Here is a 25707-nt window from a genome sequence, read left to right on the forward strand (position 1 = left end):
AGTATCCATGAAAGCAAAGAATATAAAAACTGATATATAATACTCTCAGATAAGGTATTACAATACTTTTTTCAAGTCCTCCACGTTTGTCATGTGGCTAATATAGCTTGAAGAATGTTTGAAGTGTGTTTTTAATAGCTGTCTTATGACATCAAGAACTCGCATGTTCCTTTTTCTAGGTCTTTCCATTGTCTTTTTAGGAACACTTACTCATCAGCACTTTTACAAATCAAACGTTGCACAAATCTCCTTCCCATTGAAAGTTGCAGAACTATAAAATTTAGCTAGGTACAGGAAGGCAGCGCACTGGCATATATGTACCTGACAACTTTGATGGATCACATAATGAGCTCGTTACTGTGCCATCTGTGCACAGCCTGAAGGGGCAGCTGAAATTGCTGTATTAACCTTAATTGTTTTATTGCATTACCACGCGCAGTTTTCCGACAGTGAAAAGCTGTGTGTGTGTGTGTGTGTTTTGGCTGAGAGTTGCCATCAAGCCACTCCCAAAGGGAGCTCTACTTTTTTTGGAGGTGGTATAGGCACATGGTCACTTGGCACGCCCAACGAGGTCGAGGCATGCACTGGAGACGACCCTTGTAGGCTAGCATACTCAACGTTTCTCGAGCCTCAAAGCGCGGCCGACCTAGATCTCCCTGCACCACCTCGTTCGCTACCCGGCCATGACAGGCAAGCGAAGTTCTTCGACCAAACTCGCGCTGTTGTCTCTCGAGTCATTCTCGTGTCCAGGGACAGGCACAGTACAGCATTCGAAAGCGTCAACATAGGCACATGCGCAAGCTGCCACCGGTCGCCAACCATCACGTAGCGATTACTCCTTACAGTTGCAAAATGGTGGAGAACTGGGCGAGGTGGCACGGTTCCATGTTAACGAGGCACCACAAGGATGAGGACGTAGAAAGACAGAACAGGTGATTAGGGTCATCGGCGACGCAAGATAGACTGAACCTGCAGGGCAGTCTGTCGGTAGCCTTGTGAAAGACGTAACGGATTTTCAGCGCACATCTAGATCCAGCCCCAGACATAAGAACTCTGAGCTCTGGGCGAAGGTCTTATTTTCCAAGATTAATTCTTAATCCGCCGTGTTGCTTACAGCCAAACAGACAACCATAGTCTTCTTGGAACTGAGCCGCGGGTTCAGACGAGTAACCACATTCTGGCAGTTGTTTAGCAGAAATTGCAAATCCTTGGGGGGTATTCCACAGGCAGTACTAGATCGTCCGCAAAGGCTTTACCCGGCAGTCAGCGGTTGTCACCCATGCCAGCTGAGGCGGGAACCAAGACCTAAGCAGCTCTCGCTCGATGCTCGCCATATAGAATATACGAGTGGCGATGACAGGCACCCTTGGCGCAGACCTTTCTTCGCTGCGATGGGGCCGATCGAGGACCCGAAGTGCACGACGACCGTGTTTTCCTCACAGAGACGTAGAATGTTGGCCAGCAGAAGCTCCGGAAGCCCCAGGTTTGACAGGGAGGTAAAAACATGGGTAAAAGCCTTGGCCAGGAATAGGGTACGTTGTCGTTCGCTTGCTCGGCACAGAGTATCTCCGTATGGGCGAACTGCCTTCGAACCGACGGTCTGGACGAAATTCATTTTGTACTGCTGTGAGAAGTCCGCCTCAAGACATGGCCGACATGGCCGCCTCGCCTCAACCACCTCAATGCCTCAACTCATGCGCTTCAAAAACATTTCAGCTAAATAGAAAAACAAGAAAGCTGACAGTTGTACTATTGTAGGCAAGTACTTGAGCTGTAACTGAATATTGTAGAAGTTTATATTCATTTTATGCAATTTTGTTTATATTTTGTTGTCACGTGGTAATGACGCACTTCCGTGCGTGGCAGCAGTGATCTTGACTCCTACCTCGCTGGTGCCACGCGTGTGGCAGGTTCCCTTTCCGTGGAAAAACGCTTGCGTTGTTTCGACCTTGTCGCAGCAGACACTTCCTGCAGTGTTCTAGTATGCATGGAGGAAAAAAAAACTAAGGAGGGAGCGTCCAGCAACAGCCTTGAAGCCTAGTCACTATAAGTGAAACTATAGTGAAAAGGAGAAAGTCGATTCCACCGTGATCACGCCACGTAATAGCGTGCGATGACATCTAGCCCCGCAGAGCACGCACATGCGCACACTAGCGCGGCAAACTGATTGTAGATCAACCGCCTTGATGTAGACGCCCGCGCCATGGGCCGGGCAGACGCGCGCACTAAAGCACACCAACACCAAAACATATGCGACTGACTGGGAGAGCGAAAAAAGGGAGAGGGACCGGCTTCACGAGCACTTGGTTTGCAAAAGCTGGCCGCTTGGCGACGCGCTCCCTTCTTAGTTTTTTTTCCTCCATGCTAGTATACATGTTCAGCACATGCGTCATAAAAAAACTGACGCTATAGCAATGCGCTTTCTTCCATCTTTCATGGGTGAGAGGATGAAATGAAGGTGCATTTTGTCATCCGCGTTTCATTCTGGTCTCGGCGCCCGCGCGTGCCGTTGCCACGTACGGCCCGTGTTTGGAATCTCCGCCGGGCGGTATTGATCCGCCGCGTACAGTGCGGACGACCGGAGCTGCGTAAACTACACGTTACTCCAGGACGTGCTCTGGGGAAAGACAGGCTCCTGTCATGTAATTGCGAAACGCGTCGATATCCTATTGTGAGGGCAGCAGCCATTGCGTTACAAAGGGTCACACTGCACTTTCCTTTTGCGCGTTCTTGCATCGCTGCTGGGTGAGGCTCCCGACGTCCAGAGTAGGCACTGCATGAGCTGCCTTCGCGCTCGCCTGCGTGACGTCAAGCAGCAGCGATCCCCGCGATTGGCCAGGAAGGCTGGCGCTTCCCTGCTGAGCTCGCGGCCAGTGTGACACAACGCGGCCACAGGGATCGGTCACGTCCAAGAACTCCACCCTGTTCTGTTCCTGGGTCCCTCGGGAAGTGCGCTGCGACTGTTTTGTGTTTTCTGATCGGCCGCCTGCCTCGCCCTTTACAAAGGCGTGATTGGTAGCGCTGTAATTAAGGCGCGGCTGCCTTTCGACTGAAGGGGAAAGACGAGACAAGCGTCCCCTATGCCACCCCATCAGTCCTGGTCGGGACATGGGACGGGTCTGTCTTCTGCTCTCCACCTGTCTTCTGGTGGCCGCTGCGGTCCGGGCACAGAGTGAGTGCAGCCTGCGTGCATGACCGTTTGCTCCATGTCCGGCTTCTGTCTAGTGCAATTGATTTCCTATGCAAGCCTCACAATTTGTTCTACCGTTTTCTCAAAATCCTCGCTTCCTGAACACTTCATGATCTCGCAGAAGTAAGAATTAGCGTGCTAGAGAACTAGCTGTGTCATGGCCAAAAGAAAAAGATTCTAAATAGTCTTTCGCAGTGGCTTGACATCCAAGAAGAATAAATGGCTGGGGCGTGTTAGGCGAAGGCAATGTAACCGGTGGATTCCAAGCCAGAGCTGCCGGCTGAAAGTCCCACGGACGCATGATATTGGGAAGTTTGCAGGCATAAGGTAGCCGTAGCTGACATAGGACAGGGTTAGTTGAATGGATATAAGAGCGACCTTTGTCTTGCGGTGGGCGTAGTTAGGCTGATGATGATGACTAATAAACTTGGAGGGAAATTATTGCTTAAGTCAGTGGCGTCCTCCCTGAGACCGAGTTTTTCTGTGTTATGATGTAGGCTTCTCTCGGCTGTCCACCCAAAGTGGGCGACGTCTGATTGTGCAGTGGCACAAGATCATTTTCGGGTTCCCCGTGGTTCTGCTATTGGCGGACATCTTGTTCACGACTAAAATGTGAACCGATGCGAAAACCATCCTCGGTATAGAGTAACATAACCTGAATGACATCTGTAGTGTCCTACCAATAACCGAGCGCAGATAAAGCACAGAGGTCTGATTGTAGCGCTTTCATACGTACTAACCTACTAAAAGGGGAACGCGTAAAGGGGCCTTAATTAGAAAGCCAGTGTAAAAGTAACCATCATGCAAGCCTTTAGTTCGATTTGGCCGAACTGTGTCGGCAGCACTTGAATTGTATCACTATTTATTCGTTAATTTTGATCCACTTGTCAGGTGGGAGTGTAGCTTTGGGGCGATGAAGTGAAGCAAGTCAGACGAGACACTGAACAGACAAACAGGGACGATATAGTATAGTTGACCATAACGGGAGCGCAGAAAATTCAAAATGAGTCAGGCGTATTGAATGTGCAGTTTTAAAATTCAGGGAGTCTCTTAATCGTCGATTACGTCTGACAGCGCGATAGCCTCGTAGTGCGCCCTTATGCTCTACCACATAGCAGTCATCGCACCGACATTCATAGACGCCCACACATGTGTTGGATGACGGTTCGACTGCCTATATCTGCCTGGCTCCAGTTGCAAGAAGCATTTCTGTGCTATAGCCGCATAAAACTCAAGAACGAAGTTCCCGGTCAAGGGACCCCCTTCCACCCATTGACGTCGGCCGACTCTCTTGAGCCTCCTGGCATAACACTGCATGGAGTGGCAGATGAAAGGGGAAGTACCCTCCCTGCGTTGCTAACGTGGCAACGCAGGGAGGGTATAACATCACTTATTATGATCCGTGTGGATAATATTTATGAATATCGCTTGTCACAATTAACTTACTTCGGTTCGGCAGGTATGGGTAATTTCTTGGTAAAACTTGCATCTCTTGAACATACACTAGATGCACTGGGCCTTTGTCAAGCTGTTTGTACAGCTTTTAGCCCAGGCGACCATCCACTTGTTGGAAAATAAATTTGATTTGAGCTGATAAGAATCGGCCGACGCCATTGGCTGGAGGGGGCTCCTTTGACGGGGAAAAGCCGCTGCCTTCTTAAGTTGTATCTGACTGTAGATGTTACGCGGAGTCGGACGAAACTCAACCAGTCCGGCACTTGTGAGATAATTTGGGGCCCTACAATCGTTGGGCACGAAACGCCTCACCGGGCAAGATGATTAGTCCTTTCCTGGGATATATATCAAAGTTGATATCTTGTCAGATGATTGATCAATATAAGAAAAATACAAGCAAAGTAACCAGAACCTGAAAAACATAACAGGATTTAATTCACGACATTCCGGCTGGACGACCAGCCTATATATTCCGGGTGTTTTTTTTAACTTTTTAGAGTTTAGTATTTTAAACCCCGCGAGAAATACGTCGGTGCGGTCTGTGCAGTTGTACAGCAAGGCGGGTATTATATACGTGATAGAGTACAGTAATGAAACGATTTACTGAAATTGACTAATCAACTTTTTTTACTTTCGATTTTAGGGGCCAACATAATATTAAGAAATTGGAGGCCGTCAACATAAAAGCTGAGAATATCTTTTAAATTTTCGTTATCGTCAATGCGTATATCGAAATATTTTGCGTCAACAATACCCATTTGTTGGCTAGTATAGTTGGCTTCCCGCAATGCACATATTTAAAAGGCGTCGCTGGGCGTCGTCTTGTCACAAACTAAAAAAAGCGTATTTTTGACATTGCATATTTCGAACTGCCTGCGGAATAAAAAAAATGAAAAGAAGCTCCCAGCTTTTATGTTGATTGCCTTCAATTTCTTAGTATAATGTTGACCCGTCAAATGAAACGTAAAAAGCTGATTAGTTAATTTCAGTGAATTAATCGTTTAAACACTGAGCTCTGTCACGTACATATTGTCCGCCTTGCTGCACAATCCACCTGGACAAACCGCTCCGACGTGTGTCTCGCAGGGTGTGAAACAACGATCTGTAAAGAGTTAAAAAACACTCCGTTTGTGATATATATATATATATATATATATATATATATATATATATATATATATATATATATTTAAGATGCGAAATTGAGAAACGCTTCGTTTATTGGGAGTCGACCTATATATATATATATATATATATATATATATATATATATATATATTTAAGATGCGAAATTGAGAAACGCTTCGTTTATTGGGAGTCGACGTTTCGGACAGAGCCTGTCCTTTTTCAAGATTTTTTCAAGTCTTGAAAAAGGACAGGCTCTGTCCGAAACGTCGACTCCCAATAAACGAAGCGTTTCTCAATTTCGCATCTTATTTAAACTAGCAACCAAGTACGTTTATCTTATTGTGCTATATATATATATATATATATATATATATATATATATGAGAGAGAGAGAAATAGAGGGAGGTCAGGAAGGGATTTCGTGTGAGCACGATGGCTATGAAATCTAATTCGGAATTAATTCTCGGTTTGACCAATGTATTGCATTTGACACCTGCCACACTCGAGCATGTTCACAACGTTGCTGCTGTCACCATTCAAATTTCCCTGAATGGAGTGTTTGAAGTTAGAATGTGTGCTTTGAGCTAGCGTTGTTGTCTGCATGTGCTTGCAAACTTGACACCGGTTCTCTCCGTAACGTAGGCAGCCTGCACACTTTCGTCTACTGATAGCAGAGTGGACTACGCAATTTCGTAAATTTTTTGTTCACCTGTACGTAACCCGCGGACTATGGGGGAAATTTTGGAGAGCCGATCACTTTGCTCGATGATGTTGAAGTGTTTTCTTAAGCCTTTGTTGATGTTCGGATGGTTACTTGCGAAAGTTAAGATGAGAGTGGAGCGCTGTTCGTTTGGGGTTGCTGACCCGGGCTCATTAGAGAGTTCATTACGATTTATTGTGTCAGCCTTTTTAATGCCGTCATCAATAATAGAGGGCGGATAGCGTTGATGTTGCAGAACCGCCCGCATACCTTTAGAATTTACACGAAGTCCTCCGAATGTGAGCAGATTCGCTTGAACCTGATGACCTCGGAGTATGGAATTGAAGTTTTGCAGTGGCGTGGGTGACAGCTATTGAAATCAAGGTACTGCTGCCGGTCAATTACCCTCCTCTATCCAAATTAAGACGTCGAGAAAGCTAATCTGATTGGCGGAGTACGTGTGGGTGAAGCTAATGTTTGGATGGTACGGCAAAACAGCGCTGACGGACGGGACGGAAGAAGATGAGACAAACACATGCGCTGAACTAACAACCAAATGGTTTATTGCGAAAGAGGAGTGCAATATAAAGCATAGAAGGGAAAACTGCGGTGTAAACATGACAAGCGATACATTCCGGATATCATCAATGATTAAGAAAAGCGATCTCCTGTGGGAATAGAGGCACCGATGGTTGGCTTACACATGAGTTGCCTAATGTGTGAATGTGAAAGGCCTCCGATATCAGGCGTGAGGTGTGATCTCTATACTTGGCGATGATAGTGGTTTGGTCTAAAAATGCCTCACATTTGTCGCAATCTGCGAAATGAATGACCATGTTATTTCGGCGTGACTTGTTTTCTATGTCTTTCGCGTGTTCGCATAGCCGATCATTGACGCACCGTCCGGTCTCCCCGATGTAAAATCGGCCTCATGACAGTGGAACTTTGTAGATCACACCACAGCAACAGTTGTCAAATTTGTTTCTGTGTTTCTTCTGACATGCCTTCTTTCCATTTTCCTGATTCACTCTATTGCACAGGCCTCCCAACTCGTTCCTGGCAGAGAAAAGGAGCTTCACGCCGGTTTTGTTCACAATCTTTTTCAGGTTGTGCGATACTTGATGAACATACGGAATACATGTTATGTTCTTGTTGTCCAGTTTGCGCGTCTCCTTCTGAATTCTGCATTCTTTTAATATCGACTCTGCTATGCCAGATAAGACCTTCGTCGGGTAGCCTGCAGCGGTAAGCCTAGTAACCTGCGCGTCAAAGCTGGCTTGGGTTTTATGCGCACATGATCTAAACAGAGCGGCTTTCATGCATGTTTTCGCTATCCCGCGCTTAACTATCTTAGAGTGGGCCGACCGGAAGGGGAGCAGGCTCTTTTGGAATCGCGGGGAGTACATCCAACAGATATGGTCACACGATAGCTCAAGTTCCAGATCTAAAAACCTTAGTTTGTTGTTAGTAGGTAGCTCTGTGGTCAATTGTAGGTTGTTAAGTTCAGTACTGAACACGTCAAAAATCTGAGCAACAGTTTGTTGGGCGTCACCTTTGAGATAAAATACTAAAAAGTCATCTACATAACGCATAACCTTAACAACGGTGCCGTCAAGCTTGGCTTGAAGTTGTCTGTCGCACGAAGCTGAAAACAGATCGCTGAGAACGGGAGCGAGGGTGGATCCAATACAAACACCTTGTTTTTGGATGAAAACACTATCGTCAACTCTAGCAAACGTGGACTGTAAATAAAAGTGGAGCATTTCTAGAAACATGCTTACGTTCATACCACTACAATTCTGGAACTTTGTAACTCCGTGACGGTCGATGCACCTGCTGATTTCTGCGATCACCGCGCTTTGCGGCAGGGAGTAGTATAAGTCCTTGACATCCACCGAAAACGCGAATACATAACATGTATTCCGTATGTTCATCAAGTATCGCACAACCTGAAAAAGATTGTGAACAAAGCCGGCGTGAAGCTCCTTTTCTCTGCCAGGAACAAGTTGGGAGGCCTGTGCAAGAGAGTGAATCAGGAAAATGGAAAGAAGGCATGTCAGAAGAAACACAGAAACGAATTTGTCAACTGTTGCTGTGGTGTTATCTACAAGGTTCCACTGTCATGCGGCCGATTTTACATCGGGGAGACCGGACGGTGCGTCAATGATCGGCTACGCGAACACGCGAAAGACATAGAAAACAAGTCACGCCGAAATAACATGGTCATTCATTTCGCAGATTGCGACAAATGTGAGGCATTTTTAGACCAAACCACTATCATCGCCAAGTATAGAGATCACACCTCACGCCTGATATCGGAGGCCTTTCACATTCACACATTAGGCAACTCATGTGTAAGCCAACCATCGGTGGCTCTATTCCCACAGGAGATCGCTTTTCTTAATCATTGATGATATCCGGAATGTATCGCTTGTCATGTTTACACCGCAGTTTTCCCTTCTATGCTTTATATTGCACCCCTCTTTCGCAATAAACCATTTGGTTGTTAGTTCAGCGCATGTGTTTGTCTCATCTTCTTCCGTCCCGTCCGTCAGCGCTGTTTTGCCGTACCATTCAACATGAACCAACCAGCCCGACTCAGCCCTCTCCTTGAATGTTTGGATGCACGTTGTTGAAGGAGGTAATAAACTGGGTGAGTTGGTCCTTTGTTTCTGTCCATATCATGCGTATATCATCTAGGAAGCGTTTGTAGAAAGTTGGTTTTATCGGATATGAATTAAGAAAATGGGATTCAATGCTATGCATGAATATGTTGGCATAATTGGGGGCTATTTTCGTGCCCATAGTTGTACCACTCGTTTTGTAGATAATGAGTTGTTGAATTCGAATGAGTTGAATTTGAGGACAAGATTTGTAAGTGCCGCTATGGTGATTTGACTAAGCGAGTCTCGAGCTTTCTATTGTTGACCACAGCTCGGATTCCGTCACCATGCTGGATGCTAGTGTACGGCGAAACCACGTCAAGGGTAACAAGGGAGTGCCTTTTGAACGAGTAAATTGAGATAATTCTCTTAGTGGTTAGTATCATGTATGTAAGAGGTATGTTTTGAAGGGATATGTTTGTTGAGGGAATCAATATAGCTTGAGATCGGTTCTGTCAGTGTGCCGATGACAGAAACTATCGGCCGACCAGGATAGTTTTCTTTGTGTATTTTTGGGAGCATGTAGAACCGTCCTGGAGACGGATTTGTTGTCGTCAACGCCTTACCTACTCGTACGGGTATTTCGCCTTCATCGGTGAGTCGTTTTAACGTTTTTGCTATGATTTGTTGGTGTTCGGTGGTGGGATCAGATGGGAGTAGCCTATAAAAATTTTAAGTCGCTGAGCTGCCGATATCCCTCCCGAATGTATTTTTTGTTTGTCTAAGATTACTGTGCCCCCTCCCTTGTCGGCGGGTTTAATGACAATGTCCGTTCGTTTGCTGAGTGACTCTAGGGCACTGCGTTCTTTTCTTGAAAGATGGATTTTCTTGAAAGGTGGATTCGAGCTCGCCCCGCCGCGAGCTCGAATCCGCCTGCACAATCCACCTGGACAGACCGCACCGACGTATCTCTCGCAGGGTTTAAAATAACAATCTGTAAAGAGTTAAAAAACACCCGATATATATATATATATATATATATATATATATATATATATATATATATATATATATATATATATATATATATATATATATATATATATATATATATATATATATATATATATATATATGAGATGAAACCCGATTGCTCGTAAGGTAAGGCGTGCGGCCAGTAGAAAAGGAGCGCCTGAGGCCGAATTAGGAACGAAAAAGAAAAAAGACGACTTATGCTCCTACATACCGCTGCTGTTAATTATGCACTGCGCAACCGTGCGAGCGGACAACGCTTACCGTCAGTCCATGTATTACACGTCGTCTTGGTGCTACTATTGAACTTCGCTAGTCCAAGTAGCGCGGCTTTCGTGGACCATATTCGGAATAAAGCATTCGCTCTACGGCTGCTGTGCTGCGTGGTTGTCACTTGCGGTCCATTCGAGACATTCACTAAAAGTGACTCTGTATGCTCAGAGTGAAGCTGATTACTTACAACCGACGAGACTTCGAGCATATCCATGTCGAGCGTGGAGCGTACCACAATTTTATATGTGAGTCTGACATAATTATGAACTTAGTGTAGTATGAACGCGTTGCCATGCGCGCGTTATAGCAATTATATTAAGTAATCCTTCGAAACGACTGCACGTCAGCTTGTGGACGCTGCTTGATGCATGGTACTGCTACCATGATTTCAATATTTGTGCGTCTATTTTATTTTTGTCGCCATTCTTGTTTACCAAACCAGTAGAAAATATTTTTAGGCTTCCTAAGCACCGTTAACAGCTGGTAAACAAATACGTACGATGTGCATGGGAGCGTTTTAGAGCAGTGTCTGCATGCAGGTACACAATAGGACACCGACCTGCGCGGCCGCAGGAGCATTAAACCTAGCCGTTCTAGAAAATAACAATAAAAAATAAGCAAAGCCTTTAGCGCATGCAAAGACAAGCATTCAGGCGATCCATCCGTTGACTCGAAGAGGCGTAGAGCTCAGCGGCTCTCCGCGACATGAAGCCCGATCTCGTTTTGACGCCTGAAGTGCTTAAATTAGGGTTCTCACATGTCCTCCGAAGCTTTGGTCAAACCGTAGTGTCGTCTTCCCACTCTATTACAACCGTATCAGCCGAAACACTGCCTGTCGGAGCCGAACCTTCAGACACAGCAGCCTTCGCGACGAGGCGCGCGCCGAGCAGTCAGGAGGCGTGTAATGGCGGCGTGATCACGTGATCAAAGACGGCAGCCCCCATGATACGGCTATAGTGCCTAGAATATACTGGCTAGTGTCTGGAATGGAGGGCCTCCCAATGGGAGGAGGTTGCAGCGCCAGTGCTGCCTTCCACTTGTGGCGGCCAGGAGGCGCTGCTTGTCGTAAATGTGCCTTTTGCGGCCTTTGCTTGTTGGCTTGCTGCAGTTGCGTTGCCCGTGTCTTGTGTTTACGAAGTGTTTTGCTCATGTCTGCGCTGTTATTTAAGCCCACGAAACTGGAAGTGTCACTGACTAATCATATAACGCGAAACATCAGGGTGGGCAGACATTATGTTTCATGCCACGGTGTCGGAACGGCTGTCGGGCGAATCTGGACAAAGTTCCTTAGTTCTGCGCACCATCGGACCCTGCCTACATGCGGAGTGGAAGCGGCTGATCAAAAGAGAGTACTGCAAACTACTCTGCAAGCGTTGTTTGCGAGAAGCATACAGTTACGTCGAGAAAACGTTCGAAGTTACGGTGGCCGACATCGTCAACGCGCTCGCCACAGAGACCGCGGCTCTGGAATAGTCTTATCTCTAGCAACCAACTTCAGATATTTTGTTGTTCATTTATTATACAATTATATCAGTGCTATGCTTAATTTGTCAGAAACTTAGCAGTGACTTCGAAAATGTTTCCTGTTTCCTTGTTTATTATTGCTGTGACATAGTGTAGTTTCTATATCGCTGACTTTGTAGATCCGAATTAGTGATACAATATTTACCTCCTTTTTGTTCTTGCCTATACTATTATGAAAAAGGAGCGCAGGCTCACAAACATCTGCATAAAGGCTATTTTCCTCTGAATCGAGCTATGACTTCCAAGAAAAACGCATGAATAGTGAGTCCAATTCAGACTGCTTGTGTTCATCATCACATACACCCCAAACATGTATGTAAACATGCTTGTTTGAAATAAACTCATACTCATACTCATACATGCGATCCTTGTAGACCGCTAGGTGCCGTGTTGGGAAAGAGTAAATATCTCCCTGCCTTTCCTTTGCATATGCTCGGCGCTATTAAACCTCGATTGACTGATATATATATCAAGATTGCAGTCGGAAAGGTTGAATTGCAGAAGCGTCAGCCTATCCGAAAGTACGGGGTCTGTGTTGATAAGGTATACTGCTGGGCTAGTTGGTACATGATAGATTAAAAACAGCTCCAGAGGGAAACGAAGACCAGGAAGTAACACACACACGACGACGACGATCCTGTGTGTGTGTTACTTCCTGGCCTTCGTTTCCCTCTGGTGCTGCTTTTAATTGGTCTGTGTTAATAGCTGCAGCATTAGACTGCAGCACTGCAATCCCTTTGGTCAAACAATTAAGAAAATAACAGAATGCTAAGCTGTTGTAATGACCTCTGCAAAAAATATTAATGCTACCATTGTCACACGGCCACTCCCAAATGATCGCCATGGACCCTTTCCGGTTCAGTTTTTTGAACGCGAACAAGAACGGTCACTGCTACACGGACCAAGCATCTGGATACATCTGGTCGCGCACACTCAGCATGATGTTGCATAGGGCAATTAACCTTTGATCGCGATTAACATTCGTGATCGCCATGCGTGGATCACAGTCGACTGGACCCAGATCGAGTAAAATCGCGATATAATGTTTCCATGAAGCAGCAAAACGAATCCTAATCGAACTAGTCTGTTTATTCAGAATGACTTATTGCGACCAACTTGTCAAACTTCAGCGCTTGTTTCAAGTTCGTAAGGCGAATTTGTCGCCGGATATTGGACATTCAGTTTGACTTCTCTGTTTCACTTCTGCAACACAATAAACAAAACAGTAAAATTGGCAGAGTGCATCTGGTAGTACGTGGTAACCGCTTTGTTGGTGTTCGGGCGCTATTTCAGTTGAGGATTTTCTACGCACAGTGCTGGGCCGGCAAGTTAGTGTCCTGCCAAGGAATTCAGTTTTTAGACACAAGTGCTCTCAAAGCAAAGAAGTTCTCTCAAAGCAAGGAGTAAGACAAGCTTCGCCGCTAAAAGGGCGGTCCACGTTTAGTTACCGATAGTTACCAACGCCTCACTAGCCGGACCAGCCCGCGAACGCGGCACGGTGGCACAGATGGATGGATGGACGGACTGACGGACGTACGGACGGATGGATGGATAGGAGCGCCCCCTTTGAAACGGGGTGTTGGCAATTGCCACCATGCTCAGCTTTTCTTTCTTTACTATTTTTTTGTTTACTGTGTTGGCAATGTTGGAGGATTGGAGGATTGGTGGCTGTGTTCAGCCACCAATCCTCCAATCGCTTTTTGCTAACTTTCACTGCAGATTTATTTACATGACCATTGTTATCTTTAAACCCTAGGGCCTCAGGAAGAGTGATTGTGCCTGTATCGACATCCGGATGGATACCATCACGTTTGATTATGAGGTGTTCAATTGTTTCCACAGATCTACCACACACTGCACATGTGTCATCTTCTTCGTTAAATTTCTTTCTGTAGCTGCGCGTTATAAGACACCCTCACCTTGCTTCAAAAAGTAGGGCACTGCCTCTTGAGTTATCATAGAAAAATTCTTTCCTGATCTGCCTTTTCCAGTATCGATATAGTTCTACACTATGTTTCTTTTCCATTGAATTCATCCAATTTTTAACTTCCGCGTTTTTAACCTGTCGTTTAATGCTCTTTCTTTCTCCGTCCTCATGACCGGCATACTTACTGGTTAGTTTTCTAGTTCTTTTCCGCCACTGTGAGTCAACGCTCTTTCTGTATAAATATTTAAATACCTTAGCTGCCCACCTGTTATCGTCCAATTTCCTCAGGCGTTCTTCATATAGTATTTTACTCTTAGCTTCCCATGCTTCGAACGATGCCCAGCCCATATCCCCTTGTACTGCCTCGTTGGTGGTTTTGCCGTGGGCACCTAGTGCTAATCTTCCAACAGCTCTCTGATTTATGTCTAATCTCGACTGAACTTCTGCCCTTAAGCACAGAACCGCATTGCCGAAAGTAAGTCCCGGCACCATTATTGCTTTCCAAATACCTCTTAGTACTTCATATTTGTTGTACCCCCATAATGCCCTATGTTTCATTATCCCGGCGTCTCTTCGTCCTTTTGCCCTAAGAGCCTGTTCATGCTTTTCCGTGTATATCTGCCCTTCGTTTAGCCATATCCCGAGGTATTTGTATTCGGCCACTTCGGGTATTTTGTGGCCTTGTATTGTAAGCACCTGATCAGTTGTATCGTTAAAAATCATCACACCTGATTTAGTTGCGCTAAAACTGAATCCTAGAGCGTCTCCTTCGTCTCCACAGCAATTAACCAGTTTGTAAATCTTCCTGGCTACCTGCTAACAGTACAATATCGTCCGCATACATTAAACCCGGGAGTCGCTGCTCAACTACATTTCCGCCTAATCTGTAAGACAGATTATAACCTAGATTACATTCTTCTAGCCTTCTTTCCATATTTATCACGTAAAGCATGAACAGCAGCGGTGATAGAGGACAACCTTGCCTTAATCCTTTGTGCACCCCCACAGTTGTGGTACTTTTTTTCCCTTCCCATCTAATTTCAACTTCATTATCTCGGTAGATTTCCTGTAGGAAATCAATTACCTCATGACCGATACCTAAATCTTTCAATATGCTCCACAGGAGTTCGCTGTTCACATTATCGTATGCGCCGCTTATGTCCAGAAAGGCTAAAAACAGAGGTCTGTTTTCCGCCTTAGCTATTTCTATGCATTGGGTAAGCACGAACAGGCTATCATCTAAGCGCCTACCCCTTCTGAACCCATTCTGAAGTTCTCCGAGTATCCGATTACCTTCTACCCATGACTGCATTTTTAATATCACCGCCTGCATTACCAGCCTGTACATAACAGATGTTATCGTAATCGGACGGAAGGATTTTATGTTAATCTTATCTCCTTTCCCCTTGTAAATCAATTTCATTTTACTCTGTCTCCAGCTGTACGGAATTTGCTGATTTGTTATGACGGTCTCCAATGCTTTTATCAGCGCTTCCTTGCTTTTTGGGCCAAGTTCATTAATCAGCTTAATTGGAATTTCGTCTATCCCTGCGGATGTGGTTTTAGGAATATTCGCTTCCGCCTTTTCCCAGTTAAGACTAGTCAGTTCTAAGCTATTCTCTTTTGTGCTGTCCTCTGTTGCCGCCTCACTTGGGGAGATTACCCCATTGTCGTTGCTAAAAGACGCAGCTATAAATGACGTAATGTAGTTCACAGCATCGTCTCCCTCTAAATATTTTCCCGCAGCATCTATAATCTGTTCCTGCGTTCTTTGATTTGTTTTTCCCAACCAGCTAATATGGTTCCAGAATGTTCTTGGCCCCCCTTTATTTGCCTCGCGAACTTCAGCCAGCCATTTATCACAGGACGGCTTCATTTTAGCCTGGACTAGGACCTGAACTTGCTGTTTCTTTTGTCGATAAGATTCCCATTTTTCGCCTATTTCCTCTTCAGATAACTGCGCCCTCTTTGCTTCTATGTGTTCCCTTGAAGCCACCCGTCGTTGTTCGATGGCCTCCTTAATTTCTATTAGCGTGGCTTTTTGGGCTTGTTGGTACATTCTTCCAATACACTGTAGCGCAGCAAAAGACGAGGACACAAGAGACGAGAGACGAACACCACGAGCGCTAACTTCCAACAAATTTTAATCTCCTGAAGCATCACATTTATACGCCAGAAAACGGTAATCACATGTGCGAACAGTATCAATTCCTCAGAAAAACAAGCTCTTTATCTTTGAGGAGAATGGAAGGTGTGCTTACACACGAGCATCCTGACCTATTTATCTTTTCAGCTTCAATGATTTCGCGCGTTACTCTTTCTCTAATGCCGGGTACCCCTCCCATGTTCAAGTTTCTGTTGCCGAAAAACTTGTTAAGAAAATGAAACCAGAAAATCAATGTCACCCAAACCCGGTTCCCCGTGAACGAAAAAACCTTGTTGTATTGCCTTATCTTCACAAGATTTCCCACAATTTGAAAAGAATTGGTCAACGAGCGAATGCAACCGTCGTGTTCTCGGCGCCGAAAAAAACTTGCAACGTTGTGCAAACTGGGAAAAACAAACACCAACAAAGCGCGCGGATGCACAACTAGGCACCAGAAGCCCTACGTCACGTGCGATGAAGGTGTTGTGTATAAAATTCCCTTGTCATGCGGGAAACACCATATCGGCCAGACGGGGAGATGTCTGAACGAGCGCCTAATGGAACACGCTCGCAACGTCAGAAACGGGCAAGGCGGATCGCTGGTTGACCACATTCTCGCATGCAAGTAAAAAACCTGTAAGCCTTTCTTTGATAAAAGTGTCGTAATAGGAAAAAGCAGAGAAAGAGTAACGCGCGAAATCATTGAAGCTGAAAAGATAAATAGGTCAGGATGCTCGTGTGTAAGCACACCTTCCATTCTCCTCTCAGATAAAGAGCTTGTTTTTCTGAGGAATTGATACTGTTCGCACATGTGATTACCGTTTTCTGGCGTATAAATGTGATGCTTCAGGAGATTAAAATTTGTTGGAAGTTAGCGCTCGTGGTGTTCGTCTCTCGTCTCTTGTGTCCTCGTCTTTTGCTGTGCTACAGTGTATTGGATTAATTTCCATATTCCACCAGCTTTGTGGCTTCCTCTTTCCTCTCCAGCGGTTTACTCCTTTCACTTGTTTCATTTTTGTAGCGATGAGCAGTTCTAACTGATTACAATCGCTGCATTTCTCTTTTGACTAGGGCTCCCAACTGTAGACTAATACGTTTATAATCACTTCCTAGGCTGTACTTCCCCTCTTCGTCTATTTCCATTATTGCGAGCTTGCTATAGATGCCCTGCGATATTAGACAGTAGTCAATGGTTGTTTGCCTGTTACGGGATTCCCACGTGATTAAGGTGATAAGCGCTAAAGTGGCGCTACCACCTTAGCGGTTGGCAGCGCCGCCTGGTGGTGGCTGCGGGAAGGCATCACCGCCGTGACATGGAGGACCTCCATGCCGCCGTGACCACGCGAGCGCGTGCCCTCGGCACACTAGCCAATATATTCTAGGCACTATAATACGGCGCTGTAAAGCGTCTATAGACCTCCTCCATGTTTGCAAACAAGCGAGGTGGCGCTGCAGTCGCTAGCGGGCTCGCGGTAGGCAAGAGGCCAGGGAGTGGCGTCGAGTTGAGGTGGTTCTGCGCCGGCTTTCATGGCTTGTAGGCGCGTTTTGGGTTTCTGAGAATCATAGCAATGGTTGATGCTTTCAAGTTAGTATTCCTCGAAGTACACGGGCTCGCGTTGGCCATGTACGGCGTATTTCGCCACAGTTTATTGTATTATAGCTAGGAAGCGTTTCTGCCGTTGGTTTATACCGTAGGCATTGAATAAAATAAGTTTTTGACACTCTGCACTAGCCAGAATGACTTTACCTCGGGACAGTAGTGAGGGAAGCACTGGCGTTTTTTCGGCAGAGCCGACGTGCGCTCACCGTCTGTTGACACGTGTCGCGCAGTGCGAAAAGTGGGGATAGCGTCGATTGTGTACCGATCTCATCTGTCTCGCGTAACCACTGTTTTTCGCCGTCAGATCAGGCACCAGCCAGGCCATCTCCCCTTCTTAAACTGGTCGATTTGGTGAAAAGTTAGGATTCCCGACATTAAATTATTTCCTAGCCCTGGGTCTTCTGTTTGGTGACGAAAAATTACAGCAAAATATTCAGTATAAATTCATAAAATTACGGTTTTTAGATCTGTGGTCGTTAAAAATTGTGAGGTATTGGGATTTCTGATGGTCCTGGCACGTCGCGAACTGTGCGGGTTTCCGACTACGGAGCACCGCAGGGGTAGCATCACTACGAAAAAGAGGGATCAGAGGTTTCATTTATTTATTTATTTTATTTATTTATTTATTTATTCAAAGTACCTACAGCGCCCATGAGGCATTATTTAGGGGGGTTATTACTATATACAATAACAAATGCAAAGAAGATATTGGAAAACATGTCAGCAAGGATAACACAACATATTAAAAGAAGACTAAATGAGTTTACAACAAGTATGAGTGATGACACAGTGCTAGTAAACACACGAGACCTGGAAAAAACTTTAAAAAAATACATCAGACTATCACTTCAACAGCACTTTCGAAATCAGGTGCACAAACCACATCATTCGGAAGCTTATTCCAGCCCAGGATTGTGTTAGGGAAAAACGAATACTTAAATACAATAATGCGGCATAGATAACTATTAATCTTTTTCGTGTTATCGAGTCTCTCCGAAATGTAATATGGCTGCTTTAGATAAGTGTTTTTATTAATACCGGTACAATCATTGTAAATACTGTGCAAGAACTTCGGCCCGAATATTTTTCTTCGGGTTGCTAAAGTCTTCCAACCAATACTGTCGCGAAGTTCGGAGCTCTTTATATGAAAATTAAAATTTCCAGTCACAAACCTTGCAGCGCGTTTCTGTACCCTTTCAAACTTGTCAATGAGTGTACCCGTGAAAGGGTCCCATGCTACACATGCATATTCTAATACTGGCCTGACATTTGTTAAATATAATGTTTATTTTAGTACCTGGGGAGAGCTTTTGAAATTTCGTTGGAAAAAATACAAAAGACGAGAAGCTCTGGCAGTTATCATGTCAACATGGGCTGTCCAGTCGAGGGATGCTGTGAGTATAACACCAAGATATTTAACCTTATCAGTAGTCTGGATTTCAGTGCCGCACTTTTTTGACCAAAGCGAAAGCGAAGAGGCCATAAACGAGGGAATAAGCTTAAAGGTTTGTTTTGTGATCTACCACATTTTCTGCGATTGGCATCACTCACCCCATCATAAATTTGGAACGAATGGAAATAGAATGATTCTACTTGTTGCGAACGATTCCAGAGACGTTGAGGAGTGCAATAAATCTCTCGGCTTTTTTCCTACAGGAGCAGTAGTATGATAGTTATTTTTATAAAAAAAAGCTTTCATGTGAATATGCATGCATAAGCTTTGAAAATATAAAAAAAGAAAAAATGCCGCCATCATAGAGAACAGGGCTTTGGGGACATGCTGCATAAAAACATTCCGCACTTTATACTTAATTATTCAATGCCAGGGGTGACCTGACGAGGGTGTTAATCATAATTACCCAAGAACTGCACCAGGTATACCTGAAAATAAACTCATTACTCCAATTAGCAGAGCAATTTGATATTTGCACCAAATTTGGTTACATATCTCATGCATCAATAACGAAAACACTTTTTATTGCCTCATCCTCTGTCAATCTCGCTACGTACCTCTGTTGGTACAGCGACATGAATGGTTCCCCTATATCAGGTAATAGAGTTCACAGAAACGGAGTCGTGCGCCTGAAAAAGCTTTCTATTTGAAGACGTTCACGTTTCGTCTGAGACATTGAAACGACTACTTTAGTGCAGGACACATTTTGTCGCCAGACTTTGTCGTGTAGGACCATCACAGACATAAAATATCATATACGAAAGAGACGAGAGCGTTATTGGACTAATGCGCGCTGCCCATGTCCTGTGTAAACAAACTTCATGGCGTGATAGCCTAAGCCCGCTCCGACCTGTTCCTCACCCCACAATAACTAGCCAGTTAAAAGCGCTTTTTCTCATCAAGATACTTCGATCAAGTTGCTCCTCTTAAGCGCATAAATAATAATTTATATGTGCAGTCAGTGGTCGCATAGTGTTCATTAAAAGGCAGTTAATAAATAAATTTAACAACTGAACATTACTCACACAAACTAGACAATCAAACAATAGAACATTCAAGCTAGAAAGGACAGATTATTTGTTGTTGCTGGCATTAGCGAGACCTTGAGATGTTACTCAAAGTAGAGGACTTATATATTAACGTCCAATGGTATTAAAACTAGACTAACCAGCTAAACAATGCTCACGAGCTATTTTATGAAATCTTGCCAATACGCTACTTAAATTGAACCACATGCACTTAGTTCCAAGTCGAATTAGTGAACGTTACATTTTTTAACAGACAGTATCCTGTAATGGTAACTTGACAACATATGGTCTGCATTACACCTTTAACTTCAAAGTTTAAAACATTATAATGCAAAAGTTTTTTCCTATGTCTAGAATTGCTAAGTAGTAAAGCGCTTTCAGGGAAATTTTAAAGAAAATCTACGGCGGTGCTTTTTTTTAAATCTCCGTCAAATATCGCCTTTTCCATATTTTTCGAATTTCAGTTGATTCCAACGCCTAATTAAACATTGCCTGGTCGGTCGAGAAGAACAGATTTTCTCCGATGGTAGTTAAAGGAGTTCACTGGTGGTGTGACGAGGCTTCTTCGGGTAGGTGACTGGCTTTCGTACAGGCGTCAATGCCCTGTGGATGCAATTATGAACGTCGTGACATGTATTGAACACGAGCGAGGCCGCGGTAATGACACCGTTGCGGTATTTTTGGATATAAAACGGTCATTTGAGAATGTAAGTCGTGTTCAGCTGCTCCTCAGTACATTGGTGCGAGTGGAAGGCCGCTGCTATGGATTTCAGACTTCCTGAGCGATAGAAAAATTTTCATGGAGACAACTGGAGGGAAAATTGAAGATCATAGCCTGAAGCACGGAGCTCCGCAGGGCAGCGTACTGAGCCCTTTTCTTTTCAACTGCCTTACGGCGGTTTACCACGAGGGCTCACACTTGACATGTTTACGCAAAAGGCGTACTGGCGCTAAAAAACGAAGACAACACACACAACAGGACAGGACTGGCGCCAACTTCCAACTGAGTTTATTCACAGAAAAAACCACTTAAGACTAATAAACTCAGTTGGAAGTTGGCGCCAGTCCTGTCCTGTTGTGTGTGTTGTCTTCGTTTTTTAGCGCCAGTACGCCTTTTGCGTAAACATGTCATGCTACAACCAACTAGCTCAAATCAAAGTATTGCTCACACTTGGTTTGCAGTGTTCTATGCACGTTGATAATGTCGGCATTTGGGCTTCGGGCCCAGATACGAGCTTCGGCCAACCGCTCTTATAAAATGGCCTAGACGTCATAGACCATATTTTTAAAGAAAGAGGGACGATGCTTTCGCATGCCAAAACAGCAGTGCTGCCTTTCACCCCAAAGCAGCCAAAAGATATCCGCCTCTGTATAGAAGGCGAACCGTTGATTAGGGTTACGCAGCACAGTTTTCTGGGAGTATAACTCGACCGAATGCTGTCTTGGGCAGCACACATAAAAACTCTAGAAGACCAGGGGAACCCAGTTCGACGTTATCTCTTCTCAAAGTGCACAATGCTCTCATACGCAAATAAATTGCGCACTCTCACCGACACTGGGTGGCCTTTCGCGAACCATGGAAGCGCGCTTACAGAGGCTGACAGCGAGAAATCTTCGAGTGTGTGTTCCGCAAGCGACTGCTAGCTCTGGTTATTGCAGAGACACGCCAGCCTCCATTTCAAGTCTTGCGAGCAACTGAGACCTGCCGAGACATCTTCCGTGTAATGTCCCAACATGAAAGACACCCGTTAGTTTCCCCGCTACAGGATCATTATGGAAGCGAAATTCATCAGGTCTTTCTAGAAAGCCGACAGCATCTTCCAAGCTGAGTATTTGAAGGGAGATATAACATAGCCCCCCCCCCCCCCCCCCCAGCTCCTGTCGGCCCCTAAGATCGAGTTGTCTTTCGAGGGGATAATTAGAAAAAGTGACATGATGGTATTTGCTGCTCACCAATTAGCCATGTACCAAATATACATGCAGTATCCTGGCCATATTCATGTATATACTGATGGCTCAAGTTGTAACGGAGGAAGGCGATCGACACCACACACATTATTTTTCTGCAACACAACATCCACCATTAATGTCATGGACGAGAAAGTTCAAAACTCTACTAACCCTGTTTCTTAGCCCCCTCCCCGACCGTCCCAGGCCTTCCCTTTGTCCTTCCTCTGCGAGGGAGGAAGACTCCGCAGAGGGAATACAATCCCCTCCGTGGTCGTCGTGCCTTGAGGTCCGGCGCCCCTGTAATTATATTCATATCATTTAGCGCAAAAAGACAAAAGAAATGAACTCACAAGACTGGCGCTACTCACAAGTGGTTTATTCAAGGAAAGATAAAAACATACATATGTTCGCTGACGTGCGCAGACGGCACCGTACCAGGGATCATGGAAATGTCTTGTGTGTGTTTTGCGCTAAATGAGATGAATATCTCATCGAAAACAAACTAGCCCATCAGTTTACCCTTCTGGAACGTCTGTAACACATGACCAACGGGAGGTATCGGAGCTTACCGCGCCTCCCTTTTATTTTTTTTTTTGCGGAGTATTTCCATACCTTTTAGTGCATTTCGCCAGATTTATGAAACAGACTAGAGATAAAATCTGTCGAACAGAGCTTGTAACTGGAACGTATGTAGAATAAAAATAAAGTCAGTGGGGAAACAAGTCTAGCTTTCTTGAAGAAAAATTGTTAATACTCATTTGTATATCCATATATGCCTGGTAAATAATTTGTTATTGCATCATTTATATTGAGCGATTTCACTTTCCGTTTCTGAGCTACGGCCTCGCTATCAGGAAACCCTTGTCATATGGCTCCCAAAAGCTGTGAGGCACGGATTTCTGCGTCCTCTGCTCTCGTACACATGCTATGCGTGGCAGCGCCTTTCGAAATCGTGTGCCGGCAAGCTTTGTCGGTACTGCGATGTATGCTGAGAAAAGCCAAGAAGCGAGCGAGGGACGAGTCCTGAAACCAAACGGCTGGTTGCGGCCGATCTCAGTCGGCATACCGCCTACGCCAGCGCGGTTTCTGCCTTGTATTTCGCTGTGCCACGCCGATGCTCGGCGGACGTATGTGTTGGTGGCCCGTAGCCGACAGCGCGTCAGTCGGCCGATACCGTGGTCGCATTACAGCGACGCGATGCCTCACTGTTCGCACCAACCAATATCCGTCTCTGTCTTCGCTCCGGCCGCGCAGCATCGCTGCGAGACTGCTCAGGGTCCCGTGGCTGCTGATTTCGATGTCTGCAGCTTGTATAGCGAACAACCCATGCATTCGCTAAATGAATGCTTCCAGACAACTGTACGTGATTGAGCATTCACCGCACGAGTACGTTACTCCCCCACGAATGCGCCCATGACGACGACTGCATCTCGGCGCCACAATTGTTTGCATATAATTTGCATCTGTATGCAGGCAGCAATTGTGCGTTAGGTGGGCATGAATTGCAAGCTGCGTCGTTTAAAAAGCCTTTTCTCTTTTGCGCCAGTTGTGCGTTTATTTGCTTACCCAGTGCGATAACTCTGGAAGAATCGCCGAAGAATGCGACCGCCAGCCTGCAGGAACGCTTCATAGCAAGGTTGTTGACACCGCGTAGGACCAGCGTTTCTGACTCGTTGTAACTGCTTTTACGATGTGTCCAGTACTTGAATTTAAATTGGTTTATCTAGAAGTACGTTCGGTGCCCATTAGCTATGAATAAAATGGCTAAATTTGTTGCCTTCAAGCTATGCCGACGACTGCTACCGGGCGCCTGCAGAATTGGTCGACAGACTGGGTCATAATCGCCTAACAGCGGCGCTTCCCTCTCGATGTTTTTGCGTCCTAAGATGTAAGGAATCCTCAGTTTTAAGTCACTGTGAAAATGTGCTCCATGACCATTTGTATTCGCTAAAACTTGCCAACTCGCTCTCCACAATCGCCGACAGCGCACATACGAACCCGGCGTACTGGCTAGGCCTGCTAGTGTGTCGTACTGCTATAGTGAGTCGAAGGGTGAACATATGAAATGTAGTCGCTCGTTTCGCTTATTCGTAGTGCGGAGAAGATGTAGACAAGAGCAACTACAGTTATCGGCTACATGAAGCTTTCGTTCGACCGCCGATGCTGGTGCCGGCTGGTGCGTCAGCAACGGCAGGCTTGCCGATCAGCACACCGACCACCGATTCGCCGACGCAGCGCCTGGTCGATATCGCGCGTCGCCGTTCATTGTACGACATATCACTACAGCTCTACGTCACAAACTATCACGCTAGCGATGGGTATTGATCGCGAGAAAGAGTGTTTACGGACTCTTTGGAGCTGAATTAAAACATATTTTAAGCGTCGGTTGCATCCAATAGTTGGCCGTGGATGACCTTGCATACAGAGGAAGCCCATAACAGGCTTTTTATAGCCTCAAACTTTGGTGTCTTAACTTCTTTAAGCTTTAAATTTCCATCGCTCACATCGAGTAGTTCAGACTGCCGTTGAAAACAACGGGGAACGTTTTTGATACAGCAAAAACGTTGACAGCAAAAAAAGAAAAAAATTATACCGAGGGGCGATATGCGGATATATTGATTGTTATAGTGAAATCTTACAATATACGAAAAAATTGCGTTCATAAAATCTTTCACGCTGAAAAATGCTTCTGTTCCTGGTTATAGGCCTGAGGTTAAGAGGTTAGCAAACGGCTGAAGATATTGCGCGGCGCCGCAGGGGACACGGACTTCTACTTCGGCACCCGGGTGCGGTGCCACACGTGCGACGCGGACTTCACCATCGAGAAGTTCTCGGTGGACCACCCGTGCCTGGTCGGCCAGCGGGAGAGGGACGTAGCCTTCTGTAGCGTCAACTCAAACTTCTGCAAGGTGCGCTGGCAATTATAAGCATGCTTTGGTGGTGGCGTTTTTTTCCAGCGACTGCCTACAGCCTCCGCCACTCTTAACCCCGCATGGCGCTCTTCTAGCGACATTGCAGAAGAGGCGGCTCGTCTTCACAGAGGGCACCCAGCTGCACAAACATTCGGTGTACTTCGTTCTTTGCATGTACGGATAATTGCAACAAATTCCAGCACAACTGAGTTCGCAATGATTAGAGAAAGGAACTCCTTGTGCGTTGCAGCTCATACAAAGTACGTGCTGATGGACAAAGTGATTTGCGGTCCCTAATACTCGTGCGTGTCATGCGATCCTCGTTGTTGTGCAGCAGGCTGCAACTGTCAACGGGGTCTGTCCACAACAGCGCGGAGCAAAATCAAGGTCGAGTAGATGCATGGCAAGACGCGGCGCACATTGTCTTTCGTCTGTGCTGTGTCGCTGCCTCGTCTGCCGTGTTTTCTCATCGATCGAGACGTATTTAAACAGTCTTTCCACGGGCTCTCCTCTTACACAGCTTGATCAATTAGGTTAAAGGTGCACTGAAGAGGACTCTGAACTCGTCTTTTTGTCGCGGGAAATAGATCGACACGTTCCGAGCATTCTTAGAAGCTTTGAATTATTGGCCCTGTGCGGCCGATTTCTCTAATTTAAATCGGATTAACATCCGGCTTAAGAGCGTACGTGGTTGGGCTAGTCGGTCAATCATGGTGAATACAAGGGGGGTACTGCGCACAAAAAGACAAGGACAAGAAGATAACAAAACAAGCGCAGTTTACTCGC

The 25707-nt window shown here is 45.5% G+C and overlaps 1 protein-coding gene across 1 annotated transcript in view; it reads left to right on the forward strand.

Annotated features, from left to right (window-relative positions):
- The first annotated feature begins 2585 nt into the window (after positions 1 to 2585).
- LOC149326011 (uncharacterized) overlaps positions 2586 to 25707 on the forward strand; it is a 30931-nt gene continuing 7809 nt past the window's right edge. The window contains exons 1-2 of the mRNA XM_089562331.1: positions 2586 to 3172; positions 24767 to 24918. Of these exons, the coding sequence (XP_089418457.1) occupies positions 3109 to 3172; positions 24767 to 24918 (216 nt within the window). The 5' untranslated portion in view covers positions 2586 to 3108. The remainder of the gene's footprint in view (positions 3173 to 24766; positions 24919 to 25707) is intronic.

Source organism: Amblyomma mixtum, chromosome 10, assembly GCF_055824585.1.
Source record: "Amblyomma mixtum isolate Tamu chromosome 10, ASM5582458v1, whole genome shotgun sequence".
Lineage (NCBI taxonomy): Eukaryota > Metazoa > Arthropoda > Arachnida > Ixodida > Ixodidae > Amblyomma > Amblyomma mixtum.